General features: G+C 42.3%; 2 protein-coding genes across 6 annotated transcripts in view; one reads left to right on the top strand and one right to left on the bottom strand.

Annotated features, from left to right (window-relative positions):
- The window catches only part of LOC105450016 (phytanoyl-CoA dioxygenase, peroxisomal-like), a 40912-nt gene that overhangs the window by 2906 nt on the left and 11949 nt on the right, over window positions 1–26057 (bottom strand). The window lies entirely within an intron of this gene.
- On the top strand, window positions 632–25972 carry LOC105450015 (galanin receptor type 3-like). 2 transcript variants are annotated; one of them, XM_011689574.1, is made up of 10 exons: window positions 632–1012; window positions 17623–17869; window positions 18720–18916; window positions 20390–20527; window positions 21000–21315; window positions 21886–22131; window positions 22292–22523; window positions 22774–23013; window positions 23351–23628; window positions 23872–25972. In XM_011689574.1, the coding sequence occupies exons 2-10, from the start codon at window positions 17771–17773 to the stop codon at window positions 24148–24150; spliced, it is 2025 nt and encodes a 674-aa protein (XP_011687876.1). In that variant the 5' UTR covers window positions 632–1012; window positions 17623–17770; the 3' UTR covers window positions 24151–25972. The 2 variants fall into 2 exon arrangements, with proteins under 2 accessions (XP_011687876.1, XP_011687877.1); XM_011689575.1 differs by lacking the exon at window positions 22774–23013.

Here is a 26057-nt window from a genome sequence, read left to right as displayed (position 1 = left end):
TGTCGATTCCCTCTCGACAATCTCGGACGCGTGTTGATACGAAGGCAGTAATCCAATAACCGATGGATTAACCCTTTACACTCCATTTGAGGATACGGCCAATAGTGACGAGTAATTATCGGTTTGCATGAATTACACGCCGATTACTTGGACATTGTGACGACGCGAAAAAGCCTTATATATATGCGAATAATGGTAAAATAATCAACCGAGAAGGACATGTTATTCGCGGCATGCATTAGTAAGCTATTTACAAAATCAATTTCTAATATCAATCGATAATAAGCTACAGCTATTTATGAATTCGACATCTTGAAATGGCGATCACCAACGTCAGAAGCGAGCGGATATAACAATCTGAAAAGGGGGAGAGAATTTATTCGTTACAACTGAAATTTACGGGATTACGTTAATTATTTCTATTTCGAAATAACAAATGAATGATTTGCGAGATTTGCCGATCCGTGCCGCTCCGAAAACGAAACCGCGATTCTTGCAGGATTCCGATTCCGGCACCCCGGAAGCGCCGATTGCGCGCGTCGATGGAGGCGTCGCGACGCGCCGACGTGGTCGCTCTCGCCCGTTTCCTCGCTCCCTCGCTCCCTTTACCCGTCGACTTTAGCACGTGGCATCAAAGAGAAGGATATACATCGGGGTGGTCGGTCGGTCTTCCCGGCCAAACGGCGACGACCCTCGCTCGTCGTCGTTCATTCGCGCGCGTGGATTCGAGAGTTCTCTCGCCGAAAGCAAAAATTAATACCGTCCCGGCCGGTCATTTCGTCGATCCGTGCGAACATCGGGATACTTTGCGGCGCGATCGAATCGAATTTCGAGCGGTGGTTTTAACGCCGAAACAATATTTCACTCCGTGGAATCTACATCGCTAAGTTCGTGCCGAAGGGATTCGCATCGCTGTCTTTTGGATCCTCGATTATTCGCCGGCGACGACAGGAACGAGCATGAAAGTCAGTTGATTTTACCCTCGAAAGTTTTAAGATGGATACGTCGTCGGGTAAGCTCGAAAAATCTCTGTCTTAATAATTTAAGACTAAAAACGCAAGTAAATTACAAATCTTACCGAATAAAATCTTTTAGCTCACCGTTAACTCGCTTACACATCAAATATGTGAGAAAAATTAATTATACAAACGACGATGTTAGAACAAGCATGATTCTGTAATTGTGTGTAACCGTACGTTACAGTTATATATTCTGGAAAAATAATTCTGATTAAATTTTGAAAATCATCAATGGTAAAACGGAAATGCCGCATTGCAGGCTTACGTTGCTTTGAAAATAAACGGCACGAAAAAAAAAGAGAAGACTTTTAACTGCTCTTTCCGAACTACGTCCATTAACTCGATAATTTATTTCGTAAAAATCTAATTCAGTGACGCGACAGAGGCGCGGAATATATATTAACGCGTCGCGAACCACTTCCATGCTCGGCCCGGAGACGTATTTTTAGCGAAAGCCTACGGCATCGCACAGATTAATGTATGTTAACACGAACAATAAATTTCTCCCACAATAGCGCACTACAGAATACAGGAGGCTGGAGAGATCGCCCCTCGCATCAGCTCGCGATAAAAAATTATTATGCAATTTAACAGTTTTCGACTCGACGAAGCGTGTCTCGCGCGCCGTTTCGCACGTTCAACTTCGATAAAAATTTCATTCATCGCAGTCGCGCGGAGGAAATCCTTTCTGCGGAAACGAAAGCCCTCATGCCATCAACGTTGTTCGCTGGGCGCGACGCGACGTGGCGATTAATTTCTCAAATCGCCTTGGAACGGCGGAAGTCTCTCGGGAGAGGACGCGAGGGACTCGAGAGGCAGTGGAGCCATCCGCGCGTATCTGCGAGAATAGAAACGAGTTTACGGAGGCAGGCAGACCAAATCGATATACATCGCGTTAATAATGAAGCGGCAAGGTCTATAACCTTCCGTAAGCGAGTCGCGATCGACCTTTCTCGCGGCGGATATAAAGACACTTGTCTCTTTTTCTCACACACACACACACACTCTTTCTCTCTCTGTCGCTCTCGCGCTGTCTTTATGTGTGGCACTTCTACGGACGCAACCAGTCGCGTTCGCGGCCTTTTGTCTACGCAAGTGCGCGACTTGTTTTTTTTTCTTATTTCCTCTCTGCGTGGCCGCGGCAGCTCTACTCTTTTTTCCCTGGCGTGCGAAAATTCTAATCCCGCTTGCTACGAACTCGCGTCGTGACAACTCATCCGACTTCGGTTATAAATGTCACGAATCGAGATAAATGGACGGCTCGTACGGACGCAACATGCCGTTCCTCGTATTAGCGACTTTTTACGATGGATATATGGGAGAGGATTAACATCGCGATAATCATGCGACGATTAATTGCGCGATATAATTACAGAATCTCTCGATGTTCTCGGCTGATCTCGTTACGCGATACTGCATACCGAATGTTGTTACGTATTACGCAGTTTGCCGAGGCAACGAGCCGACTGCGTTTTTCATTAATTTCGAAAACAAGTTTCCGTTCGCTTGCTAATGCAAATTTTTCCCGCCTCGCGAATTCGCGACCCGATTGAAACAATATCAACATTTATTTCCACTAATGTTTACAATCCAAATTCCATTCCAGTTCTCCGCTCTCTTTCGAGGATTTTTCATCAAGTACGGCGTGACGTAACTCTGCGCGTGATCATTATATTATATCGCGATATACGCGATACAAATAGTTGCTAAAAAGAAAAATACGAATTTACGTTAGAAAATTTCTCATTCTTTATATATATATATATCTATATATATATATATTTTTTTTTTTTTTTCATTACAATTTCTAATTTTTCTCGTATTTTTGCCGCAGTCACCTCGTCTTAATTACTTCAGAATCTCGTTAGTCTCTCTTTGATGTATTGTGAAATATAATACGCGAAACTCAAGTTTCGCTGGAAATGTGTTTTCCGCCGCTTACTCCGCTCATCTGGCTCATCGAGAAACAGAGTCGAGATTTCGGAGTCGACCCATTAAATTACCGTGCTTGATTAGCGGCGCCTCGTTAGGCAACATAACAATTATGTCTGATGGGAAAAAGGTATCATACAGGTAATACGAAACATCTTATATTCTCTACAAGATGTTAATAATGATCTCGCGAGCGCGATGCATCCAGCGAGACAGACTGGAGGACGCGCGTACAGGAGGATCGAAAAATATTGTACGAAATTGAAATTACGATCGCGATTACAATTAAATACGAAGAGGACCTAACCCTAATTATTCATATAAAGCGCTGAATGATTAAATTTCAAATTGGAATCCTCTATTCCGTGTTCGTTCCTATTCCCGCGACCTATATAATCGCGCAACTCCAAAATGGAAGGGATTTAATTAGCTTGGAAAGCGATGCCGCAATAAGCCCTCGCAGCGCTTAGGAAGGCTAAACGCGGTGCAGTTAAGCGTAGATGAAGGTTTATTGTCGAGAAGGGAAAAGCGCGTATGTTCGCCACTTGGCCAGCATGCAGAACGGGACTACTTGGCCAGACTTTCAGGCACCCTCGTTTGATAAAGGAACGATGCCCGGCTAGACGCGCCGTCGTGCCAAGGCCTGCAAGAAAAATCTCGTCGTCTATACTATCCACAGACGAAGGTTTTTTTCCCTTCGCAACTCTACCTCCTGCAACTCTACCGCCCGCGCCGCTGGAAACGATAGCTCCGTGTCGCGCGCTCTGAATCGTCAGCGGCAAACGCGACCAGTTTTTTTTTGTTTTTTTTTATATAGGAAGGAATTCCTGTAATTCCTAGTTAGACGGAGAAATTTCGATTTGTATGCAAAAATGCGATCCTGCGTTTCTCCTTTACGTCGCGTTTGTACCGACTCGTTTGTAAACGGTTGCCCGAGGATACGTTTGCGCAATATCCATTTGTTGTTGGAATATACTAAAGGGCAATATTCTTTCACTCTCGGTCTACGCTTTCGAGAAGCGTCGTTGATTGTTCTTGCCGCGTCCCGCGTCCCGCGAGGCGAAATAATACGAATGTTACGATATTCCTTTCCTTCACGGAAAATACGTAGTTTTTCTTTTTATATTTGTATGTACACATAAAGGCGCATTTGGCTTTCAACAACCGTATCCTGAGTCCGCGCTGCTCTTACATCACACCGGCAAAAGTTGATAGCGATGAAGCAGCTTTGTCGTGTTGACTTTCTGCCGCGCTACCCCGTTACGCTCGGAATATTTCAACCGATATAAATTTCTCCTTTGATCGTCGCGATCGCCGGCAAAATACGAAAATACCGCGAATAAAACTTTACATCGCGTTAAACGCGCTTAAATGCCGCTTACGGCGTTTATCCTCAGATGCCAGATGGGATATTTATTGCGTGTACTGAATCCTCTCAGAATTAGATAATCGGAAGATACGAATGTCGCACAAGTATCCTTCCGCATTTGCCGCGTCCTTGTACATCTTTCGCAATCTCTTGCAGTCGTAACGTGATGCGCGAGCGCAGCCGGTTCCAACTCCGAATTTAACACCTTCGGATTTGTTTTCCTTGCGGCCCCGTGAAATGGGCAGTATATTAAAGAGGAGTTGCAGATGTACCGGATCCCCGAGGTGCCGGACGGTCAGTTGTGGCAATAACTCTGCAGTCGCTGGCAGATGCGAAAAGCGGGGGAGAGGAAGCCGCTTAATCAATATTAGTAAATGGATCGTGGGTGCCATGACATTCTCCTTCTATTTCCGAGACATAGAGTAATGCAGAATGGTATTATAATTGGCCTATCAAGATATTAACGTGCAGATAAGATCTTATCCGTCGCGTAATATACTTAGAAATGATTGAAATATTAACAGTAGAGAAAGATTGCGTGTCAAGGCGTCGTCGGGCTTCTGCTTCCTGGGCCAAGGTCTCCCGTGTATTTTTCCCGGATGACCGACGTTTTCGAAGCAGTTTCCTCTGCGTATTCCATCGAGCACATGTGAGAGTTTGTTTCACAAACACTCGCGTGCGGTTCGACAAATAACTCGCGCACTGACTCACGTCACGGTCGGATCCCCGAGCTTTAAGCCGAATTTATATCCATCGAAAATTTCATTTCGCGATCCAAACCGCAAAGATCCATTCGAGATGTGTATGTCATAACGAACTTTCAGTTTGCGATATCACGGAGTGCGTTATTTTAAGATAGGACATGTTACGCTTTCAGAATAAAACACATGTTTAATAATTTCGTCATGAATTATTCAAAGATCAGCATTCAAAGTTCGCGTTTTTTTTTTATGCATAAATAACTCACGTAATACACATACTTAAAAAGTATTTCAAAATTATGTTTTGTAAACCAAGCGAGAGGTGTTATTAATATTTATAAATATAAAAAATTGTTATTTAAATAGTATTTGCGCGAATTTAACATTTTTCTATAAAATGTATCTGTGCCTAACGAAGAAACTCCGAGAAAATCTTGCGCTGCAATTATCAGGTCGATGCGTGCCATGAAGAAATCGCGACGATACGTCGATGTACCTTGGAGGAAGCGTGCCAAGGTCGTCGTGGTCGGTGCACGTGGGGAATGCTTTCCGGAGTCGCGTATCGTCCGGTCGCTCTACTGGATCTCTTCGATCCTCCAAATTGTTTCCTACATGGAATTACTCCTTCCTCCGTCCAATTGAAAACCGAGTGAGTCCATAATTGAGCGCGACCACTCAGGACAAACGGCATTAAAGGCGAGTCGAAAAGAGTACGAAGAGCGACACGTATCCTTTACGGACTTGACTTGACGAAACTAGGACATGCTGTGGAATCGATATGTCAGTTGTCCCGTCCAGTTTCAATTCGGTATTCCGGATCAATACCGTTGGTTAGCTCGTGCTTACCGAAGCTCATTTAAGAAGACAGAATAACGGAGCAACGGGGGGGAGGGGATGAAAAAGATGCGGAAGATTTCAAAAAATTCAGAGCTTGTGAATCACTAGAAACTCCCTGCTTCTTGCATAAACGCAAGTATTTTATGCGACGAATTTCTTATCGACAAAGATCGACATAAAGTTATATGTTTCGGGCAACAAACTTGTACGTTCAATTTTGACCTGGCAGGATTATATCACGTTAAAAAATTACAAATAAATGAGAGACGATATTCGATTGAATTTCGCGAAGGATACGTTCATTCGTACACCTATTTCAATACGCTTTGTGTGGTTAGTGAATTGGTTACTCAAAGTTAAATTGCCATTGCTAAGTCTATATATAAAGACCGTTTGCCATTAGAAACAATGGGGAAAATCGTCCCCATTGTTTGTTCTACTCAAAAAGAAATAGAAGTTTTTTGAACGTAGAAAAAGTACTGCCCTTTGATGAACCTAACTATTGTTTAATTCAATTTATGTAATTGCTGCGTCATAATCCGTTTTAGACGGACACGTTCCTGCTCTTGCATTACCTTTACGCGAACAATTATTAATAAAGCTGTGTTAAAAATTAAATTGTACATGTCAGTTTAATGTCTTGGGACAAACGCAATTATTGCAAATAAATGGAAACTGAAAACTGAAAAGGTACTCCCTCGAGCACCTGCGATGCGCCGCCGGAAATCCGCGACCCGGTGCCTGTGCAAACGAGTAACGACTCTCGCTATATTACGAAATACGAGATGGAAACGGATGTACTGGAGCGTTATGCGACCGGTTACCTACTTTGTAATTGCGATATTCCTCCTCCGGCCCTTACGAGCACGAATGCCGCATTTCGCGTAGAACGAAATATACATTATCGATCGTCCAATACCCGTGGCAACACGAATACATTAGGATATGTTCGCAGATTGACACGAACACGTGGCGATTCTTTTATTATTCAACGAAACATCTGATTTCCTCGCGGAGAGTGCCACTACGAAATATGACGAGCGAACGTACGCAGCTATCCGTAGGTATAATTCACGAGCGATCGCAATCCAATGATTACCTGAAAAATATCCCGCGCGATTGCAATAGTAATCACGATCGAAACGTATAACAAAAACGCAATCACGTGAACGCAGCAGTCGTAGAAAATGTAGCTCTGTCAGTCGTCGAAAACAAGAACGTCGTTTCGCGATTATCAGATTGAATATTCGATTCTTCAAATGTCTTTCTTATCTTTTGGATACCTTAACGTGATTAACCACGAGAAGGAATTTCGATTTTAAAAATGCAAAAATATGGAAACGTGAGTGAAATCCTTGAGATTTCATGTATTATTAAACACTTTCGTGCTTTATTAGAACGCAACCAGAGTTTATCGATGTCACGATGACACTCGGTGGTTCATGGAATGAGAACCTGCGCGTTGTTCTTCGGATATCCCTCTGTATCTCGTTCACTTTATTCGCCTCATTTCTATTCCCCTCGCTTGTTCGAGCAACCGGGACGGTTCATCCGCGATATCAGCTAGAAGCCATTCGCTATCATTGCATAACATTACAAAAAACCAGACGGTATTATGAGTAGTAGTGGGTGGACGCGAAACCGCTTTCACATCAAAAATACAATAAAAACCCAAGTCCTGAGACCTGAGTTCCCTCGTAAGAGCGCGGAAAATCTCGAGATAACAATTCTCCCCTTCTACCCCTGTTTCATCTCTCATCCGCTTCTCCCCAGAGACTCGGGGAAGACCTTCAAGCGGCCATCCGTCTTGTCTCTAACTGTTTCTGACATGTCGCAGTAAATTTTAATTCCTTTTAACAAATGTGTCGAATACAAAATATACTTCTGTACATATATATATATATATATATATAGATAGATATAGATATATCTAAACTGTTCTCTATTTTAACATGTCAGTTAAATATATAAACACATGCGTAAACATTCTATAATTCTACGCCATGTGCTATGCGCTTTTAAACACGAAAACATTTTAAGTGGAAAACATTTCGCAGTGATTCGCGAATTCGGTGCTATGCCGACGCGACGTAGCTATTAGACATCGCGAATTTATTTATTTTATAATTTCACGCGTGCAGCTTGACAGAAATCAAGCAGCGTGTAACTCGCTTCTTTCTAAAATGTGAATTCGCATTCCGTGTGATATGATATATCGCGCATTTCGTGTGATATGATATATCGCGCGTTTATTCGTTCCAACACGAAGCTACGAACGTTCTGTCGACGCACGTAGAACTTGTTAAAATAGACACACGAGCGAGACGGGAGGTTCTCCCCTCCCTGTCTGAGGGGAAAAAGCGTTCGCGACCGCCACCAGGTCTCCGTCGTAGACCCTCGTTAAGGGTCGGTCGATCCGTCATTTTTTGATCGATCCAGCTGATAAAAAGAGCACGCGTTGAAGGGACGTTGGAAAGCGAGACAGGGAAAGGGTGCGACAGCGGGTGCAGGATAACCGTATAATTTGTCACCGGGGTTACTCCCGTGGCCGGATCTCCGTTCGATTTTCTCATTATCGTGTCCAAAGGAGAGAATCCAGCGAGCGCGACAGCAAGCACGCCTCGCGTCTGCTGAAAATCTCGCCAATATCCAACCGCCTGATGCATAAAGCGGTCGACGATAAATTACACTGCGTTACAGCACAGACTATCAAAGTGATACTCGTGGCGGATTGTAATTGTCTACTCGGATTAGAGAACGCGCTGAGGTCGCACGGTGCGAAGAGCGCTGCGAGAACACATCACTTTTTTTTCGCTAAATTACGCGAAGTGAAATACCTTCCGATCGACTTTCCGCGGATGATACGAAGGAAAGCGATTAATTAATCCGCGGGGAATAATCCCGCTCGCTAAGACGGACCGCCGTTTACTCGATCGCGTGTAAAATCCGCAAGCTACAGCTGCCAATTAAAGCATGTTAACGCGTTGTTCGGTGAAATCACGATGGTAGAAATCGATTATCGACAGCCTCGTCTCGCAAACAAAGAGGTATTTCATTATCCTGATGTCTCTCGTTCAACATCCATCGGCTTTCACTTCGCAATAATGACAAAATTTCCCTATCGCTATTGCGGAATCTGCAGAACTCGTCGAATTAACTTCTTATCGCAACCAAGCCACATTCAGCAGCTTGCTAAGTATCACTAAAATTAAGATCGCGGCCGATTAGGCTTAAGGTTCCGCTTTATCTCGCGAAAGTTAATTGTGCTTCATAAAGTCGAAAGCACGAAGGCGCGCTTGCATTAGCATTTTGAAGAGTTTGAACTATCGGTGAAGCAGAAAACAGCGAGCCAATACGCGTGTACAAAGACAATAAAGAATCGTATTCGTGTCGTTTGCTGTAACTATGCCATAACTACGCTTAAAAATAACACCGATTTTTACGAGCGACCGAACGCGAAACTCGCTAATATGAAAGAAAAATCGGGGAAACCAAAGAAACCATCAGACTATTATCCTCGCGACGCTTTATAAAACTGGCGCTAGATCAGGAAGTTTTCTGGGTCGTAACGATCATTTTTAATAGGACGAAAGTTGTTCGAATATCCGGACGACACTTCTATCCGCGACCTCTGAATTTATAACACGCTACACCAATATCTTCAATTCGTTATTGAAACGAGAACTTCGTGCGTCGTGCCGTAATAATGATATATCAGTCCAAGTTTTTGTAACGAATCGAAAGAGATCGTCATACCGAGTGCCAGAAATTCAAAACAAGTACCTCTTGTACTTGTAATAATTAAAAATAATCACGCGGTCACATTCCTAAAAATGTCTGGCATTTACGATCGTTCAATTTAACATTTAAATTCTTCCCTTTACTCGTTGACGAAAATATGAAGGATATTTGAGATCTTTTGGAAATTTCAAATAGTTTGAGGTTTAAGGATTGAGGACCATTCATAATCCTCCGCGATCATCCATCACGCCGAGATGATAAAGATGGAATAATCGTGATAACAGATCTCCGTATAGCGAATTAGTTTTTAAAACCTCGCTGCGGCATAAGCTTAAACAGAAACCCTCTTTAAAATTTTAATCTGGCTTAAATGCAAGCTTAATGAGGGCATTGTGCACAAAATTTGGTAAGAGTTCATAATACGTGGTGATATTAACCGCAAATGGCGGCTTCGCCTCGAGATTCCAGAGCTTCAGGTCGTAATCTCTTTATCTCTTATCAAACTACGGACGGAATTTGCATAATTTTGAAATAATCCCTCGACATGGCGAAGGGAGTGAGCAGACGCGGCGCTCCGAGAGCATAATGGTCCCACATCGACTCGGGATCTTCAGCGGCCATCCAAGTAAATCGGTACGTTCGTTTGTATTGTTTGCGTTATCTGCATACGTATGCCTGAGAGCACGCGCGTATTCGAAACCGATAAGACGCGCCTGTCGCAAACGAAAGGACACCAATCTTCGCAGCCCTCCTCGCGAATGTCCTTCCTGCACAAGGGCGTCTATTTTTACAGGAGAGCTCACCCCTACACCCTACTGTCTATTCGGCCGAGTTCTAAGGTAATTTCAAAAACTACTTGCTCTCCGTCGGAAGCAGAGGCGATTTCCCATCGCCATTTCCGGCAGGTATTCCGGAGATTTCTATTTTGAATTCAAATCTTTTGTATTGCCCCGGCAACCCACGAAAAACGCACGATTGAATTTTAGCCGGTCTTTCCATAGAAATCTGACACTTTTTATCGATTGATCACCCGATTTCCCGGAATCTTTCTCCCTCGCAATGTCGCTCATCATCGAGTTATCCTGAAGGACCGATCGATCGCAATGTTCAAAGCCCTCGACTGAGGGAAGGAGAAGGTCTCTCTCTCAAGGTCGCGCGGAGTGCGTGACCTTCTTTCAAGGACAAGCGCATGCTCCGTTTCACGTATCGGTCGCGTTTCACGGGCACGAAAACTTCCACGGAATTATTTCGAACGTAAATGTCGAATAACCGCAATCACTTATCACACAAAAATTTTATTTTCCAATCTCGAGATTAAAATTACAACTTTTTATTTTTTTTTTAGAAACGCGAAGGAGAAACAGAAAAATCCCATTCTCATAGAAAGGCACATACAATCGCCACCACTTTCAAAGTTTCAATCGCTTTAATCTAAAGAGATTTCTCTTTTTCCGTCGGACTCTTTTTCCTGCCGCTCTCCCTTTACCAATTTCTTCCGACATATCGCCCTTATATAAAAGACGGTAAACGGCCAACGATCGAACCGTTATATCCGTATTTATGGAGATTTATTTGTATCATGCTTCCTGAATAATTTCACGCGCTTTTGAAGGTCAGTCGTCGATCGAACATTTTCGCGTCCAAGGACTAGTTTTATTATTTACGGAACCTCCGTAGGGCCTGTGGGGCCAGTGGAGCCTCTTGTAATTAGGCATAGACACAAGAGGCACGTCCGCGCAGCTACTCGGCAAACAATATTAATTAAAATCCATTAACGAAGCCGGCTGACGCTAACTGACGTGCGATATATTATAATGTCACTCTCGGCAGAGATATATGCCGAAACCGGAGAAGGTAGCGATCCCACCCACTAATTTATACTGTAGAACGTGAAAGGGACGGGAGATTAGTTCCGAGTGGTGGCTTATCCGTTCTCTCTTTTCCGCGCGCTTCTTCCGTGACACACTTGAATTGGCGAAGGCGATAGTACGTGATAGGCCGTACCAACGGCTCCGCAAAGAGGTACCGTGCCCACGGGATATTTACTTCGGATTTCACGTTTTCCCCATTATCGTTTTCAGTCCGACCGTTTCTTGATCTGCTACCTCGAGGACAATAAAGACGAAAATGAAGAATCCACTTCGCTAAAATAATCATTATAGGTCGACCGAGGGCATCCTCTTCGTGGTGAATCCTCTTGGGGATTATTTCAGTATTCGACGTGAAATAATAATGCAGTGAGATTTATATCCGAATCTTCAAATACAAGCGGACAAGTGTTTTATGACATTTCCGTGCTATGAAGGGAATAAAATATTAAACTAACCGCCAGACGTCAATTTCATTTACAGTTTCAATTTTTATGCATGTACCTTTATTTTATCAGATCAAATCGACGTATGACTTTCACGATAGTCCACACATGTCCATTATGGTTTATTGGAGCGCGCCCTTCGGTATCTTAATCTCCATCTTTTTGCTACCACACTTCTCGCAAAATGGAGCAAAATGAAGAATGCACACAACCGCGCCGCGAAGTGCTCCACTTCAGTGAATAGTTTGCCACAAAGGTCGGAAGGAAGAACACTTCTAGCAGAGAAAAGGAGCACAAGGAGGCGTGGATATATAGTAGATCGATTGACAAACGGTGAACGCCTATTTGCAGTAGGATAATACTGGCAGCCACGGAGGGATATATCATCCTTTATAACCTTCTCGCTATCGCGCGCTCGTATTTTGTAACCTGTGACTATTATCGGGCTTTATCTTTACTTTCACGTTTTAAAAGATTCCTAATTCAAGTCGCATGATGCGCAATACAGAGGATAACGTCTACTCGCCTTCAATTTGCTAGGAACAATTAATCGTTATTCCCAAACAAAGCACCTGACGATAGAATCGTGAATCACGTGTATTACAAAAGGACACAAGTTCTGTGGTGGCCTCAGGCCATATAATAAAAAAGTTGCTTGTGTGCGAGCAAAGAGGGTCACCGCTTCTTTCTCAAGTCATACCAATATAGCGAACCGGGTAAATTGCACGCTTCGCTCTCGCGAACAGCCACCGCCGGCGAACACAGAAACATATGACCACTCTGTGGTCAAAATTAAATATGAAGCAACAGTTGCCGCTGGTGGCACAGATACAGTTTAATGCGAATAAAGAAATATCATGCGCTGCTGATACAAATAAACAAGGAAAATAAGAGAATTTAGATATCATATAAAAATTTCCATTAAAATACACAATAAATACATTACATAAATAAATTATATAATAAATATCTTTTTATAAAGTCTTAAACTTTAATTCATGTTTTCTCAAATGCATTCGTTTAAAAGAATCTATCATCTCGCGTTCAAGATAAAAAAATTCTGCAAACGATGTGTCTTGTGATATATCGCTCGTGTAATTAACGAAATTCATTCATTCTAATTGTAAAAATTTCGAAATCTATGACATGCGATAAAGTATAATTTTTCGTTATCGTTAACCAACTAACCGATGAATCAATGAAACTGAAACGTACAAAATTTAAACTACAAATTTCGGAAGCGAATTTTCGTGTGTAGTCAGCAAAATTTTTCCCAATGATTATTGCTTCTATTTTCGAAAGAGGCACGGTTGATTTATCGCAATCATCATCGATTAAAGTAACAAGCTTACGAATTAAGAGAAAGGCACGTAGGCCATAAATATGTCATAATTTTGTCATCCCCAGCTCTCACATGTATATAGCTCCATTGATCAATTAAACGATAGCAATTAATTACGTTGGGCACACCATTCGTGATATTTTTACGGAATGATACTATAGGTACTCAAATAGACAAAATTCTTAATCTGTATTATACTGTCCTTCTAATTGTAAAATTTCAATAAAGCTACTTGATTACAGTATATAAATTATGTACAAAGAATATCAATCAAAAAATATTATTAATTATTTAATCCATTCGTGCGCAAAAAAAGGAAGAGAGGGAAACACGAGGAAGTTTGATGAACTATATTATTAGTAGCAGTAAGGAACAAATTTGCTGCAATTTGTAAACCTGTTTAGCAAATCAGAACTTGAGCTATTTCGCTCTCCTAATAAGTCTCCGTGTCGTACCGAGTCATCTACTGTCTCTGCGTTATATCGATATTCCGCCGACACTCTTGCCCGACAGAAGTTTCCGCTTTCGATGATGGAGTAGAGCACAGTTTCTCGGATGTAACGAACCCTGTGCCGAGCCCTGTACGTACACCATGTGCCACGCTCCCGTCGTGGTTTACCATCTTCCACCGCGGAAACGTGTATCGAGCCATACGGCCGTCAACTGAATTGGGACACGCTCAGTCTACATACGTGCTCGTTATCGAAGAACCATTAAGCCTCCGCAACTATGATTAAATTTGGATAACGTGAAACCGCTATAACGTGAAACTGTTCGGGTTTAACTCGATAAATAAATTACATGTCACAAATCGTGTCATAAACTGTGCCATATATTATATTAGCGGATCGGGGAAGGACATTAATTTTACTTTCTGTTATTTTATGAGGGAAAACAGACGCGTACAAGTTGACTTTGCGTTTTCATTTACGTTTTACGAAAGTTGAATCACCAGAAACGACAAAACGAACCGCCTACGGGGAAATCCCAGATGCGCGAGTGCCTTCGAGTTATCGATCGGCCGTGGGATCCTTCGAGGACTCGTTCCGCCGGCGCAACGTGCGAAGTGTATCGTGCAACAAGTACCTGGCGATAAGTGATAGCACCCTGAGGGCTCTGCAGTTGGGATTCTCGCAAGAAACGATCCCCCGAGACTATATCCGTGTCTCGTTTGCGCGGACTAGCGCAACAAGTTACCCGAAGCCGTCGCTCCATATAATCGACTTTACCGATCGGCAAACTCATTCGGCGAAACCGATATCGGTTTTCGAATAATTCAGGAAAGCTTTTTGCATGTCTCGCGCCGCGCGCGTCAAACGGAAGGCAAGTTTTGGCTCTCGAAAAATTTCCGTGATCGCGTACCGGGGATGTAAATGAAGGTAAAAATGTTATCATCCACGCTGCATAAATACAACGACAGACGAAAGGGCGGGTTAATTTATCACGAAACGACAGCTAAGGATTAATGGCAGCATGGCGAATCCACGGCAGCCTCGCGTGCGCATGAATTATGAGAGATTCTTGTACCTACAAAATTCGCGGTCAGTGGGGCATGAAAAAAAGAATAGGAGGAAGGTCGAACGGTAATGTCGATGCACGTGTACCTGCGGCTCGCGTGATAGCGGAATACAGGTGGTTTCACAGGGAAATCGAGCGAAAACGGATAAAAAAGACGGGCGGAGGGTCGGGACAATTGCTTCGGCATATCCGCGCCGACATTGTAAAAAGAAACGTTCTTTAATCTTATTCGAATATATCCTTAACAAATTTCCCGTGAAACGCGATTATCTGTTTCGATACGTCTGCCGTTTTCTCGAAGATGTGTAGACACTTCTTTACTGTTTCCATTTCGCAAAGTACCGTCGTGTCGTTCGTACCGTATAAACCGCATAAACGGATACGTTGCAACGGTGGATTGCGTTTTATATAACCCGAGACCCGGGGAAGCAGCACCCGCGCTCGGTAATAAAATTGCAGGGGACCAGAACGCGATCACTAAATAACACGCGATTATGCATTCGCGGAGATTTATTATTCCGTCGCGTATACCTCGCTCTCACGGATTGCCCCTCACTCATCCACGCCCATTAATCATAAACGGAAGAAACTGTCGGAGCGTTCCGCGTTAAATTGACCGACAAATTAAAACTCGATCACTAATTTAGAACGTATATTGATGCGTGCTGTGCACGCTCACGTCTATTAATAACATTTCAGGTTTTAACGACGTTCCCAAATTTTCCATTTTGTGGTTAATTACGTGCTTAATGGTCTCGTAACAAAAGTTTTTTTTAGTAAAATACCATGAAACGATCCTGAAACTAAAAGCGGATCATGCCATATTACGCAATGATAGCTCTCTTTTAGATGACATATCGATCCTTTAAGGACGTCTAAACTGAAATTGCTGATGGTAAATAAAGACGCGGAAGAAAGAAGCACGGAGCACGGATTAAAAATTGAAGTGGGCTTCTCTATATAGAAGTAAGATCTGCAGATCTCAACTTGATAATTTATTTATAAAAAAAAATCGATATAGAATTTTCAAAAGGTAAAAATCCTATATAATCTCGTGACTCGATATAATCTACTAAGAAGGCTTCTGAAATGGAAAAAATGTTCTCTTACCGTCGTTTTTTTTCGATAAGATTATCATTTTGCCTTATTAAATCTGCTTTGACTTACTTGACCTTATTATCTCTATATTAGTTCGAAGCATTTGTGATTTATATTAGATTGTGATGTAATAACATACCGGAAATACAACCGATAGCAAATATCCGATAAATTCTTGTAAATACCTGTGTAACGCGTGCAATCACGTATACGGGGGCGCGTGGAGGAATTCTGAATGAAATTCTCCGTTCACCATATTTGCGGATCGATATGTGTTGTGTTCAAAAGGACGGCGGTTTATGAAGACGAGATTTTATCAGAATTTAGGGTTTTAATGGGATTACTCGCGTTTCCGCTGCACCTAGTTATGCAGTAACCGACAAATTACAGCATAACTATTTCGAAACAAATCGAATCGCGTATTTGTGACAAAAGATAAAGTTTATAAATATTAATTGCATGTTTTAATGTTATGCGTAACGATAATGACGCATAAGACTTATCTGATTGAATCAACAGCCATAAATTATCATTGATAATTTTAGAAAAAAGTTTAAGAAAATCTAATCTGATTCAATGCTTAAACAATTTCGTCAATGTGTATCATGATGCTTTATGGTGCGGATCCCGACTTAAATTGTAGCCCAACGACTATTAATAGTCGACACTGTAAAATTCAACAACGGCGAACGAGGTCGCCTTTTCCCTTCGTCGTGAGACGGCAGGCCAGCTAGCAATTGCAGCAGCCGCATCTCGCAAATCGTATCGGCGTAGTCGTCTTCTGGGAGATACGCTAATGGTCGATAATGGAACTGCCGCGGCACAGTCAAAATCAAATTATGCCACCCAGCAGCTGCTTGTCGCTACGATCCGCAAAACAATATGTGGCGGAAAGTACGCAGTTTTCGAACGCTAGACGATACGAGACGATGTCAACGAGAGACTTCCTTTTATTTCAGATCAAAAAGAATGTATAAACATGTTTTAAAATTATAATTTAATAATATTATCTGTTATGCAGTCAAACAATTTTTCACCTGGTTTACAGAAAGGTCGTGCGACACGCGTAAATTCCTTTCATTGAAAGAGATTTAAAATTTAAATACTTATTCAATCATTCACCTCAAAAACATCTCATCTCCTCAGTCTACTCTCTAAATTTTTTTGAGTGAATCTCACTCCGAAAGAGTGAAAATTCACTCCAGAAAATTTAGAGAGTATGTAAAATAGAAAGATCGTTTCTCTTTGATAAATGCGTAAAACTCTTAAAATTGTCTTTGCGCATAGAAATCTAGTCTATGTATATCTATTTTTGTTTTGTTTGAAACCGAAAGATTACGATTAACGTCACACAGCTGTACACTTGTCGTTCAACATTCAACCACAATACGTGACCTTTTGCATGTCCACGACGTCCTTGACTATCTAATTTAACTTGCGTTACATGTCGATATCTATATGATATTATACAATGCTAATGTTAATGACAAGTGAGCTGAAGCGTTCCGCTGAAGATAATATCGTTTACATCATGTGCCTGCCGTAAATACGAGGCTCGCTTGGTATCGTTTCACGTGATATACAAGTCATGTTTCCGATGGGAAACTATAGAATGATCTGAGATAATGACCAAGTGGCACAAACAATTTTACAGCAGGCAATTGTGGTCAATGTTCGAAGGAAATTTAAATAAATTATGTACTATCGGAAAGATTATGTTAATTAAGAATATGTATGGCTTTTTCTTTCAGTCAGAATCACCATTATGATGTCGCAAAAGAGGAGCCGGAAAGCCGGAAATGAAGTCGACAAATTCACTTAAACTGGATTTTTCTCTCGCCTGGGAAGAAACCCCGAACGAAAAGGAGGAAAAAAATAAAGCACACGCGAGGAAGAGGAATGGGCCCTTGGGCCTTCGTACCTCTCATCCTCGTGTCAACTCTAGGTCTTCTCCTGAATGGCTACGTTCTCCTTGTCGTTCTCGGTCTTGGTAAACAGGTGAACGATCGGATATTTATAACTCGTAAAATTTTTCTCGTTATCCCTTTCATTTTTTTTTTTTCGTATACTGATCTCTTTGACGCTCGCTTCGCGAATCAGGATAGCATTCAATTAAGTACGACGTGTCGTAGGTATCATAGTTTCAAAAAAACTGCTCGTGAACGCATTATTCATTTCAGCAATTATTGCAATCGCTTGTGTTTGAAATGTCGAATCCGAGAGACACGTGCGGACCGCTCTCTCGAATGTAAATTAGCTGAACTTTCCTGGCATTTCGGTCACACAGAGAGTTCATGATATTAAAAGACATCCGCTAAAAGCGTATCTGGATTGCAACGCGAGTTGCAAAGAGAGAAAAAGAAGAAAAAAATTAACTGTTCGAAAAAATAGGTACGCACGCATAATATATACTCGATGAAACTCATTTACTTAGATGAGTTTTTATCAAGATAAAGATGCAAATCACAGATAATTTCTTTTTATTACAAACGACTTTTTTACTTATTTTCTTCCGGCCGCTTTCAAGTTTCCGAGATACCATTGAAAATACTCTCATCTCCCATCGCGTGCGAGAATGGGAATGTGAGAAAGAGAAAGAGAGAAAAGGAAGGGAAACAGAGAGAACGAAACTTCTAGATAATTCACGATCTTAAATGGTAAATCTGACGGAGTGCGCGGTTCGCGCGTCACGCGTGGTACAGCGCGTAATTGCGGTTGTCGTATCGACCTATTAAAAGTTTAAATTACAAAGTCCCGCCGGGCATTGAGATTTGCGTAGTGGAAAGTCGCGATAACGCGATAGAGTCGAAAGTTGGCGTATCAACGAGTCACATCACAATGTCCGCAGACGCAGCAGCAGCAAACGGCCAACACTTTACTGCTGATCCATTTGGGCGCCGTGGAAGCGGCGGTGTGCCTGATACTGCTGATCTTCGCAACCGGCTTGTGGCCGGAAGCCGGTCCGTGGTGCGTTATTCACGGATTCCTACTGGCGTTGTTACATCCGGTCGCCCTTTGGACCGTCACCGGATTAAACTGCGACAGGTTAATCTCTCACATATTCTCTGTCTTTCTAATTATCGTTATTCGATATTCGGATACGAACACGTGTTCAGTGCGAATCGAAAACTTCTGGATGAATAAAGATCGATATCAGTTTCCCGTTTAATTCGTTACTCGCAGAACCGAACAACGCGGCTGCTCTTCAATAAATGATAATCAATACGTCAAGACTTGTAAACGTGGTGCACACAAAGGGATGTCTATTAATTATTACGCTCCTAATCAGTCACGCGTAATATCGCGTTTTACACGATGCGCATTTAATAATACTTTGCGCGATTCGATCATCCCACGTGTATTTCCGATTAAAATATATTTAATATAACAATTCGATAAAATTACTCTCGCCACTTACTGATAATTACTCGGAGAATTTTTTTTTACCTTGTCCAAAGTATAGACAATGTGTACACTTTTCGTTACATCATTATATATCGAAATACCGTTAAACAGAATTTCACGCCGATGAAGGGAAGAACGTCATTGTTGTTTGAGTAAATCGAGTACGAAGAGCTTGGAGAGCAATTCCTCTTGCGGAAACTTTCGATAAAAATCGAGTTCAATCTCGATATATGACGTATATCGAGTGATACGAACAAGGCCTCGGTTTCACCTGACACAAAAGGCAACACGAGATATCCGATGTAGGATATCAAATAAGGATTCCACGAAAGGCTCAATAACAATACCGCCGTAGCTGTCAGATAATACAAAACGTTCGTTCGATAATACAGTCTGTATCCCAGAATCGTCCCGTCGTCCCATCTCTACTTGTTGCTTATCCTCTCGTCGCAGACTCGCGTTAACAGCCACGTGATTTTTGAGATGTACGGCGAATCTAGATTGCGTCGACTGGAATAATTTCATCCCCTTTATTTGATATACATAAATGTTGTACCACTCGAGTACATCGTTTTGAGAGCGCTTTTGAAAATCTTATTAAGATGATTTCGTATTCCTCTTTCTGTACGTGAATCTCTGTAAATTCCATCGCATCGCGCGGATCCTTTTAAGAAAATACGTAAGACGCTCGCGCCCGAGAATATGAAGAGCTTCTTTTCCTTCTTCCCCTTTGCAAAAGGCAGTACCAGGCCCGACCGTGGCTCGATCGACCACGGAATATTTTATTCAGCAGTTTAAACAGATTTAAACCACCTCATTTTTCACTTTCTCGTGGCTCGCTCCCGGAGTTTTCCGCTGCGGAAAGCGTTGCGCTTTCTTCAATTTTTTTCTCGACAAGCATTTTTTCCATCCAGCGTCGTGCACATCTCGCGTGTGTATTATCGAGCGTACCATTTAATCCGATTAAATGACAAGCCGGGACTAATGAGTTCATTCGAAATCATTAAGAGTTAAACGCTCGGCCGAGCGTGAAACGACCATCCCACGCCGGCATCTAAATTACGTTTCTCGTATAGATTTTCGTCAGACATACCCCGCAATTACTCTATGCAGGTATTACGCGATCGCTGCACCGCTGCACTACGCTGCCTTGGTCTCTCCGCGTCGGGTGGTCGTCGGGCTGGCTGCCTCTTGGACGGGCGCTCTACTCCTGTGCTTGCCGCCGTTTTCGGGTCTGGTGCCACCTTATAGGTTTGTATATACGTGTTACACCATTAACCACCACACCGATACCGATGAACCAGCCATCGTCGTATTCCGCAGCGTTTGTTCGGGCGTTCTACGGCATTGCCGTGCAATTGCTGCATTTCCTCGCATAATAAACGAGATTCGATTTACTCTTTGTGCTCTGTCCCTTCGCCGAAGTTGTTACGCGTCGCATAAAGGCCCGCCGCTGCGAGACAATTTCCAGCTTCTCGCGACGCGTACCTACCCGAAAGAATTCCCATTCAGAGCAAACCTTTTGTCAGCGGTGAGTTAGTTAAGTTAAACGGAACCGATTGTAATAATACAAGTGAACTGTTTCAACGAACCCGTCTGTTTCATTTACTTTCGCGCGCTTAATACGAATGCAACAAACATCATCGCGTTGCGGCATGATCGCGCTCATCTATAAGTCGATTCTGTTCTTTTTTTTTTTTTTTCAATATCTCGTATGGATCAGGTATAACTCAGAGTTGGGTTGCTGCGCCCCGGATTTCGGGAATTCGGATTTCAGCACCTGGAAATTCGCCGCGGCGCTCTACGGCGCCGCTTACGCCATCCTGGGCCTGGGACTGCCGGCCGTCCTCGTGACGGTCTGCAATTTACGCGTGTTGGGTATAGCGCGGTACCATCGGCACCGTATCGCCAGCGCGATCTACGAGGTCACTCTGAGTGCCCAAGTGACCATCACCCATCAGCGAAATCCATTTTTCGTGCCAACCGTCACCGCACCCTCCGCCGGCGGACCGCCGCGTTTTCACAGCGCCGCCAGCACGGTTCGTACGTTTTTGTAAAATATTTAAGTCTTATGTTTTTGTAAAATTTAAAAAAATCGCGACATTAAACACATAACAAAAATATAACAAAAAAAATCATTCTATCGGCGCGTATCAGAACGTCTTCGCGATATCTCCTAATTAATGTAATGATTTTGCGAGCGGTCAAAATCAATTCTTCCTTAACAAGAATATCTAACCAATTTAGCTTTTGTCGAGCCACTTGATTTAAGCTAATCGGACTAATGAAAAGCACCCGTAGTTAAAGTACTAATCTGTAATTTAATTTTATGCCTCGGAGTTAGCAAGTCAAATCGATAGACGCCACGCTGGGAGGCATCGGCGAAGTACATACTAAAACTTTCTTGCTCGCAGCGTCTCGTGATTATGGACTACCGTTTAATTTCTATTCTAGAATTCTGAGCCAGCAACTTTCGAATTAGTTAAACTTTGATGTATCGGCGGATGTATCCGCGCGCACGCTGCACGTTTAAGGATAAATAATTTCGCGCTGCGATCAAACGACTGCTGCCAATTCTTGTCTCAATTTCGCAACTGACGACTTTTCAGGTGATGCAACTGATTGGCTCTCTGTACCTGCTCTATTTTCCGTATTGCGGATTTATCCTCTGGGAAGCTTGCGGCGTCGACAATCAGCAGCGTCATGCAAACTCTAAGCTCGCCTCTTTAGCGTCACTCCTCCTCGCGTGCTCGCCACCTATCAACGGCCTTCTCTACGGCCTGAAATCGCAGACCCTGCGACGATCCGTGCAAAACTACTGGCGGAAAAAGGCAACTAAGTCGGAATTGCAGCAGGTAGGCGAGAAAAATGAATGCTCGTGAAGGGCACTCGAGTGCCGAGCGAAGGACAGTAGTAATTTTCGCAGTTTACGGTTATTATTGCTCTTATGTGCCATCACGTTCGTATATGTACGTATATGGTAGCGTGAGAGCAACTGTAAATCGCCTGTTCCAGGAGATACAGGCGAGAACACCGAGCGTCGCGGGCTCCAGGAGACCTTCCGGCAGTGGGAACACTTCCTTTTTTCCATTCCCGCCTCTACAGCGAAGGCTCAGCGAGGCGTTATTGGCTCTCGGCTCGTGTAGAACTGGTGGAAGTTTTGAAAGCAATAACCTGGGGTTTCAGCGCGGCAGATTGCAGCCCGCTGTCTCGTGTAATACTCTCAGGGTGCCGACCGCTGAATCAGGTACACGATCCTCGCTGCTGATATCGCTTTATGCAATCCCTGTGTTTCCGTCATATTTAAATAGTTCTTAGTTCGTCTTAGTTCGTGAACCGATAGTTTGAGATTCCTGCATTTTAACGCGAATATCTTTATAAAAAGGAAAGAGTTTCTGTAGTGAAATGAATCGAATTTTTAAAAGACCTCTTGATCCTTGATGGATAAACGTTTCGTCACTGATATGAGCGTCATCCTTTCATCATGGCGCGCTAAGGTGAGCCGAGCAAATTGGTGAGGGCGAGCGCGAGTGCCAGTAGTCTGATGGGTCCCCATTATCGGAGCGACTTTATCGGGGCGGATTTGGGCGTGGGATGCTCCATAGCTATGTGCGAGACCCCGAAGAGGAGCCCGAGGATCCTCATAACGCGCGCGTACAGCGAGGAGAGCCAAGACGGAGGCAGCCCCCTTCTGAGAAAACCCCTCAATTCCAATACTAATCCACCACCGTGCGAAAGTACGTCGCATGCTAACATTTAGTAGTGTTTGCTTCAATCGCATTTGCAATTCTGTAATGAAGTCGCGATTTATGAAAAATTATCACGCCTCTAGTTGACACATCTGAAGCGGACTCCCATTTTCTCTTCTATCTAAAATCTCATAGTTTTGCATAATATTATCCTCTCTATAAACAAGAAGAAATCAAGTAAGTTTTCAACGTAATGTCACTAAAAACGTGTTTGCCGTTAGTTTCATATGGAGATTTGCAAATGAATAGATCGTCAAAGTAACTGAGGTGCTGGCTTAGCGTTTGACCTTATTTAAAAGATCTCTCGTTTATCGCGCGTGCACAGAACGTCGATGGCGACACTGCAGCACCGGAAGTGAGAGCAGTACGGGAAGCAGCGATGCGAGCGTATGGACTACCGGCGTGGTCCCGAAGTACGGCAAGGGCAATGCGAAGAACTCGGATGGCTGGTCGTCACGTACGCGATACGTACGCGGAAAAAATTTAGAAGAAGGCGCACTATCAACTACGATAAGGCCGAACAACAACAGCGAGAGCAGCGATACCACGGACACAACTACAGCCACGACAACCACTACCACGCTACTTAAATCTCTCGCCATGGTAAGTGATAAAATGAATTCGGAGCAATTTTTTTATCGATCAATACTATAAATTTAAATATAATTGTATACATAATTATCTTAAATAATTTTATAATTACTTGACGTTTACAATACGTAACGGTAATTTTTTAATAGCAATTGTAATGGAGAAGAATCAAATAATTATCTCTTTACTCTTCAATACATAATTCAATTTACAATTCAATTTTAGCTTTAAACACAATTAATTACTCGAATGCAGGAGACTGGCGAAGAGAATGAAAAGGAGAAGGAAAGAATGAACGGTAATATGAAGAAAAGAGAGTTCAGCGAAAGCGAGAGCAGTTGGAGCAGCGTCGAAGAGATCGAAATCAAGGCAGAGAAGAACGATGAAGACGACAATCCTGAGAGGTCGAAGGAGGAGAATCCGCAGACGAAACCTCCGCGACGAAAATCGAAAAGCAGTAACTGCGATCCAGAAATTTCCGAGGATCGCGAGGAAGCTGCGCAACTGAGGCCACTTCTAACTCCCTCCTCTTAAACCTCCCTTCTCTGTCTGTGTAAAAATGTATTTTCTTTTTGGATAATTCGTTTGTATGTGTGTGTGTGTGCGCGCGTTGTATATGTGTATGCATGTGTCGTGGACGAAATAAAATTTCACCGCGTGCAGTACTTAAAAGTAACACTGATACACATGGGAGGTTTCAGGAGAAATAAGTGAGCATACACAATCATGATGCGCTTATTTTGTGAATTTACGGAAATAAATTTAAAAATTAGCTGGAGAATTACGAGAGAAAGAGAGAGATATACTTTGATAACTTGCATTTAACAATATTCGTGTTTGCGACACGAGAGCGAAGAGAAGGTATTCGACATGTAATTTGTCAAAAATGTACGTTTTGTAGGCTGATCTCAACCATCTCTGACATGTCCTAACGTATTGTAAAAAGTTTGAAGAAAATATGAATTTTTTTTTAAGATCTTTTCAGATCTTTTACGCTCGACGTTGATATATCGACATATCGTGAAGTTATATTTTTGTACTTTCACTCTGCAACACTACGTGATGCAACAATAACGTGAGACCATCCTTTGCAACAAAAAACTGAAGAACTAATTAATGCACCGTCGACAAACTCGATTTCGAGAAATTTGTTCGTTCGTCCCGAAGAATTAATCAATGAACGTTTCCGATCAAATACCGATGAAAGTTTACGTCAGCGATGAATTCGTGAAAACTCGTTATCTACGAAAGTTCCGATCCAATTTATCTTTAATTTTCCGAAGCAAGTCATAGAAACTGATAGAAAAGCGGAGAACAACGGACAGAAGTCGGACACCCGAGAAAGTTCTTTTGATGGAAAGTGGTAATGACGTTGGAATCAAAGACGCGAACGAGGAGTGCTCGAACGTTAAGTTCATCGGGCGCCGAGTTACACTATTTAAGGAAGAAAAAGATAAATCTCACGTTTATGTCTTTCGTAAATGTCAAATTTCGCTCGATAGTTACAATTGCATCCATCGTGAATTCCACGTTTTTTTTTCATCTACGCGATTGTTATTAGCAATGTAGATGAAGCTACAGCCGATAGCGTAAGTAGCCTTTGGAATTGATGCTACAAAAAATTGCTTATATAATATATATGTGCATATGTAACAGATAATGAATATATGTTGCATATGTAACAAATCAGTGTATCTTCGATGTTCTCTTTGAACGTTGGACGATACGATGTTATAAAAACATTTACGTTTCGATGAGAGATTGTTAGAAGCGTGCAAGAATCGGTCCGTATTCGCATATTTTGTTTACGATTGACTACAAACTAGTTCCTCTCATTCCAATCATATACATTTAATTTGTATATGATTCCACCGATATAGAATATTTAAGGATATAATATATATGTATATTATTATTTATTACATATAAGTTATAATGGCTGTAATAAAGAATTAATAAAGAATGCACGCTTAATGCGGCGTGAATACGGATCACCTTCTGTATCGGTGTCTACTTTAATTTATATAAGATCGTTGCAAAATATATATATATATTGTTATAGCAACACCTCATTAACGTACATACGAGACTCGTTTCTACGCGTATGTCACGACGTCCATGTAATTTCGAATTTGCTAGAATTCGCTTATCTACGGCCGAGCTGCCCACTGATCTGAGATTGTCAAATAGAACCACGCGGCTCGGACAGTTGCCGTTTATTGTTGTCAAATAAAATTTCAGGAACTTTGTCGGGTGTAAATGTTATATTGATGTTAACATTACAAAAAATTGCGACATAAACGATGTCTGGGTGTATAAAAAGTTAGTGCAAAATAAAAAGAACAACTGAAAACTATCGAATTCTGTGTAATTTTGCGAAATCTCATACAAACTGCTTCATCATTGCAAAAAGATAAACAATTATTTTCTTTTCAATTGAC

Source organism: Wasmannia auropunctata, unplaced genomic scaffold, assembly GCF_000956235.1.
Source record: "Wasmannia auropunctata unplaced genomic scaffold, wasmannia.A_1.0 LD336069.1, whole genome shotgun sequence".
In the NCBI taxonomy this organism is placed as follows: Eukaryota; Metazoa; Arthropoda; class Insecta; order Hymenoptera; family Formicidae; genus Wasmannia; species Wasmannia auropunctata.
The sequence above is the reverse complement of the archived record's forward strand: the minus strand, read 5'-3'. Positions and strand labels throughout refer to the sequence as shown.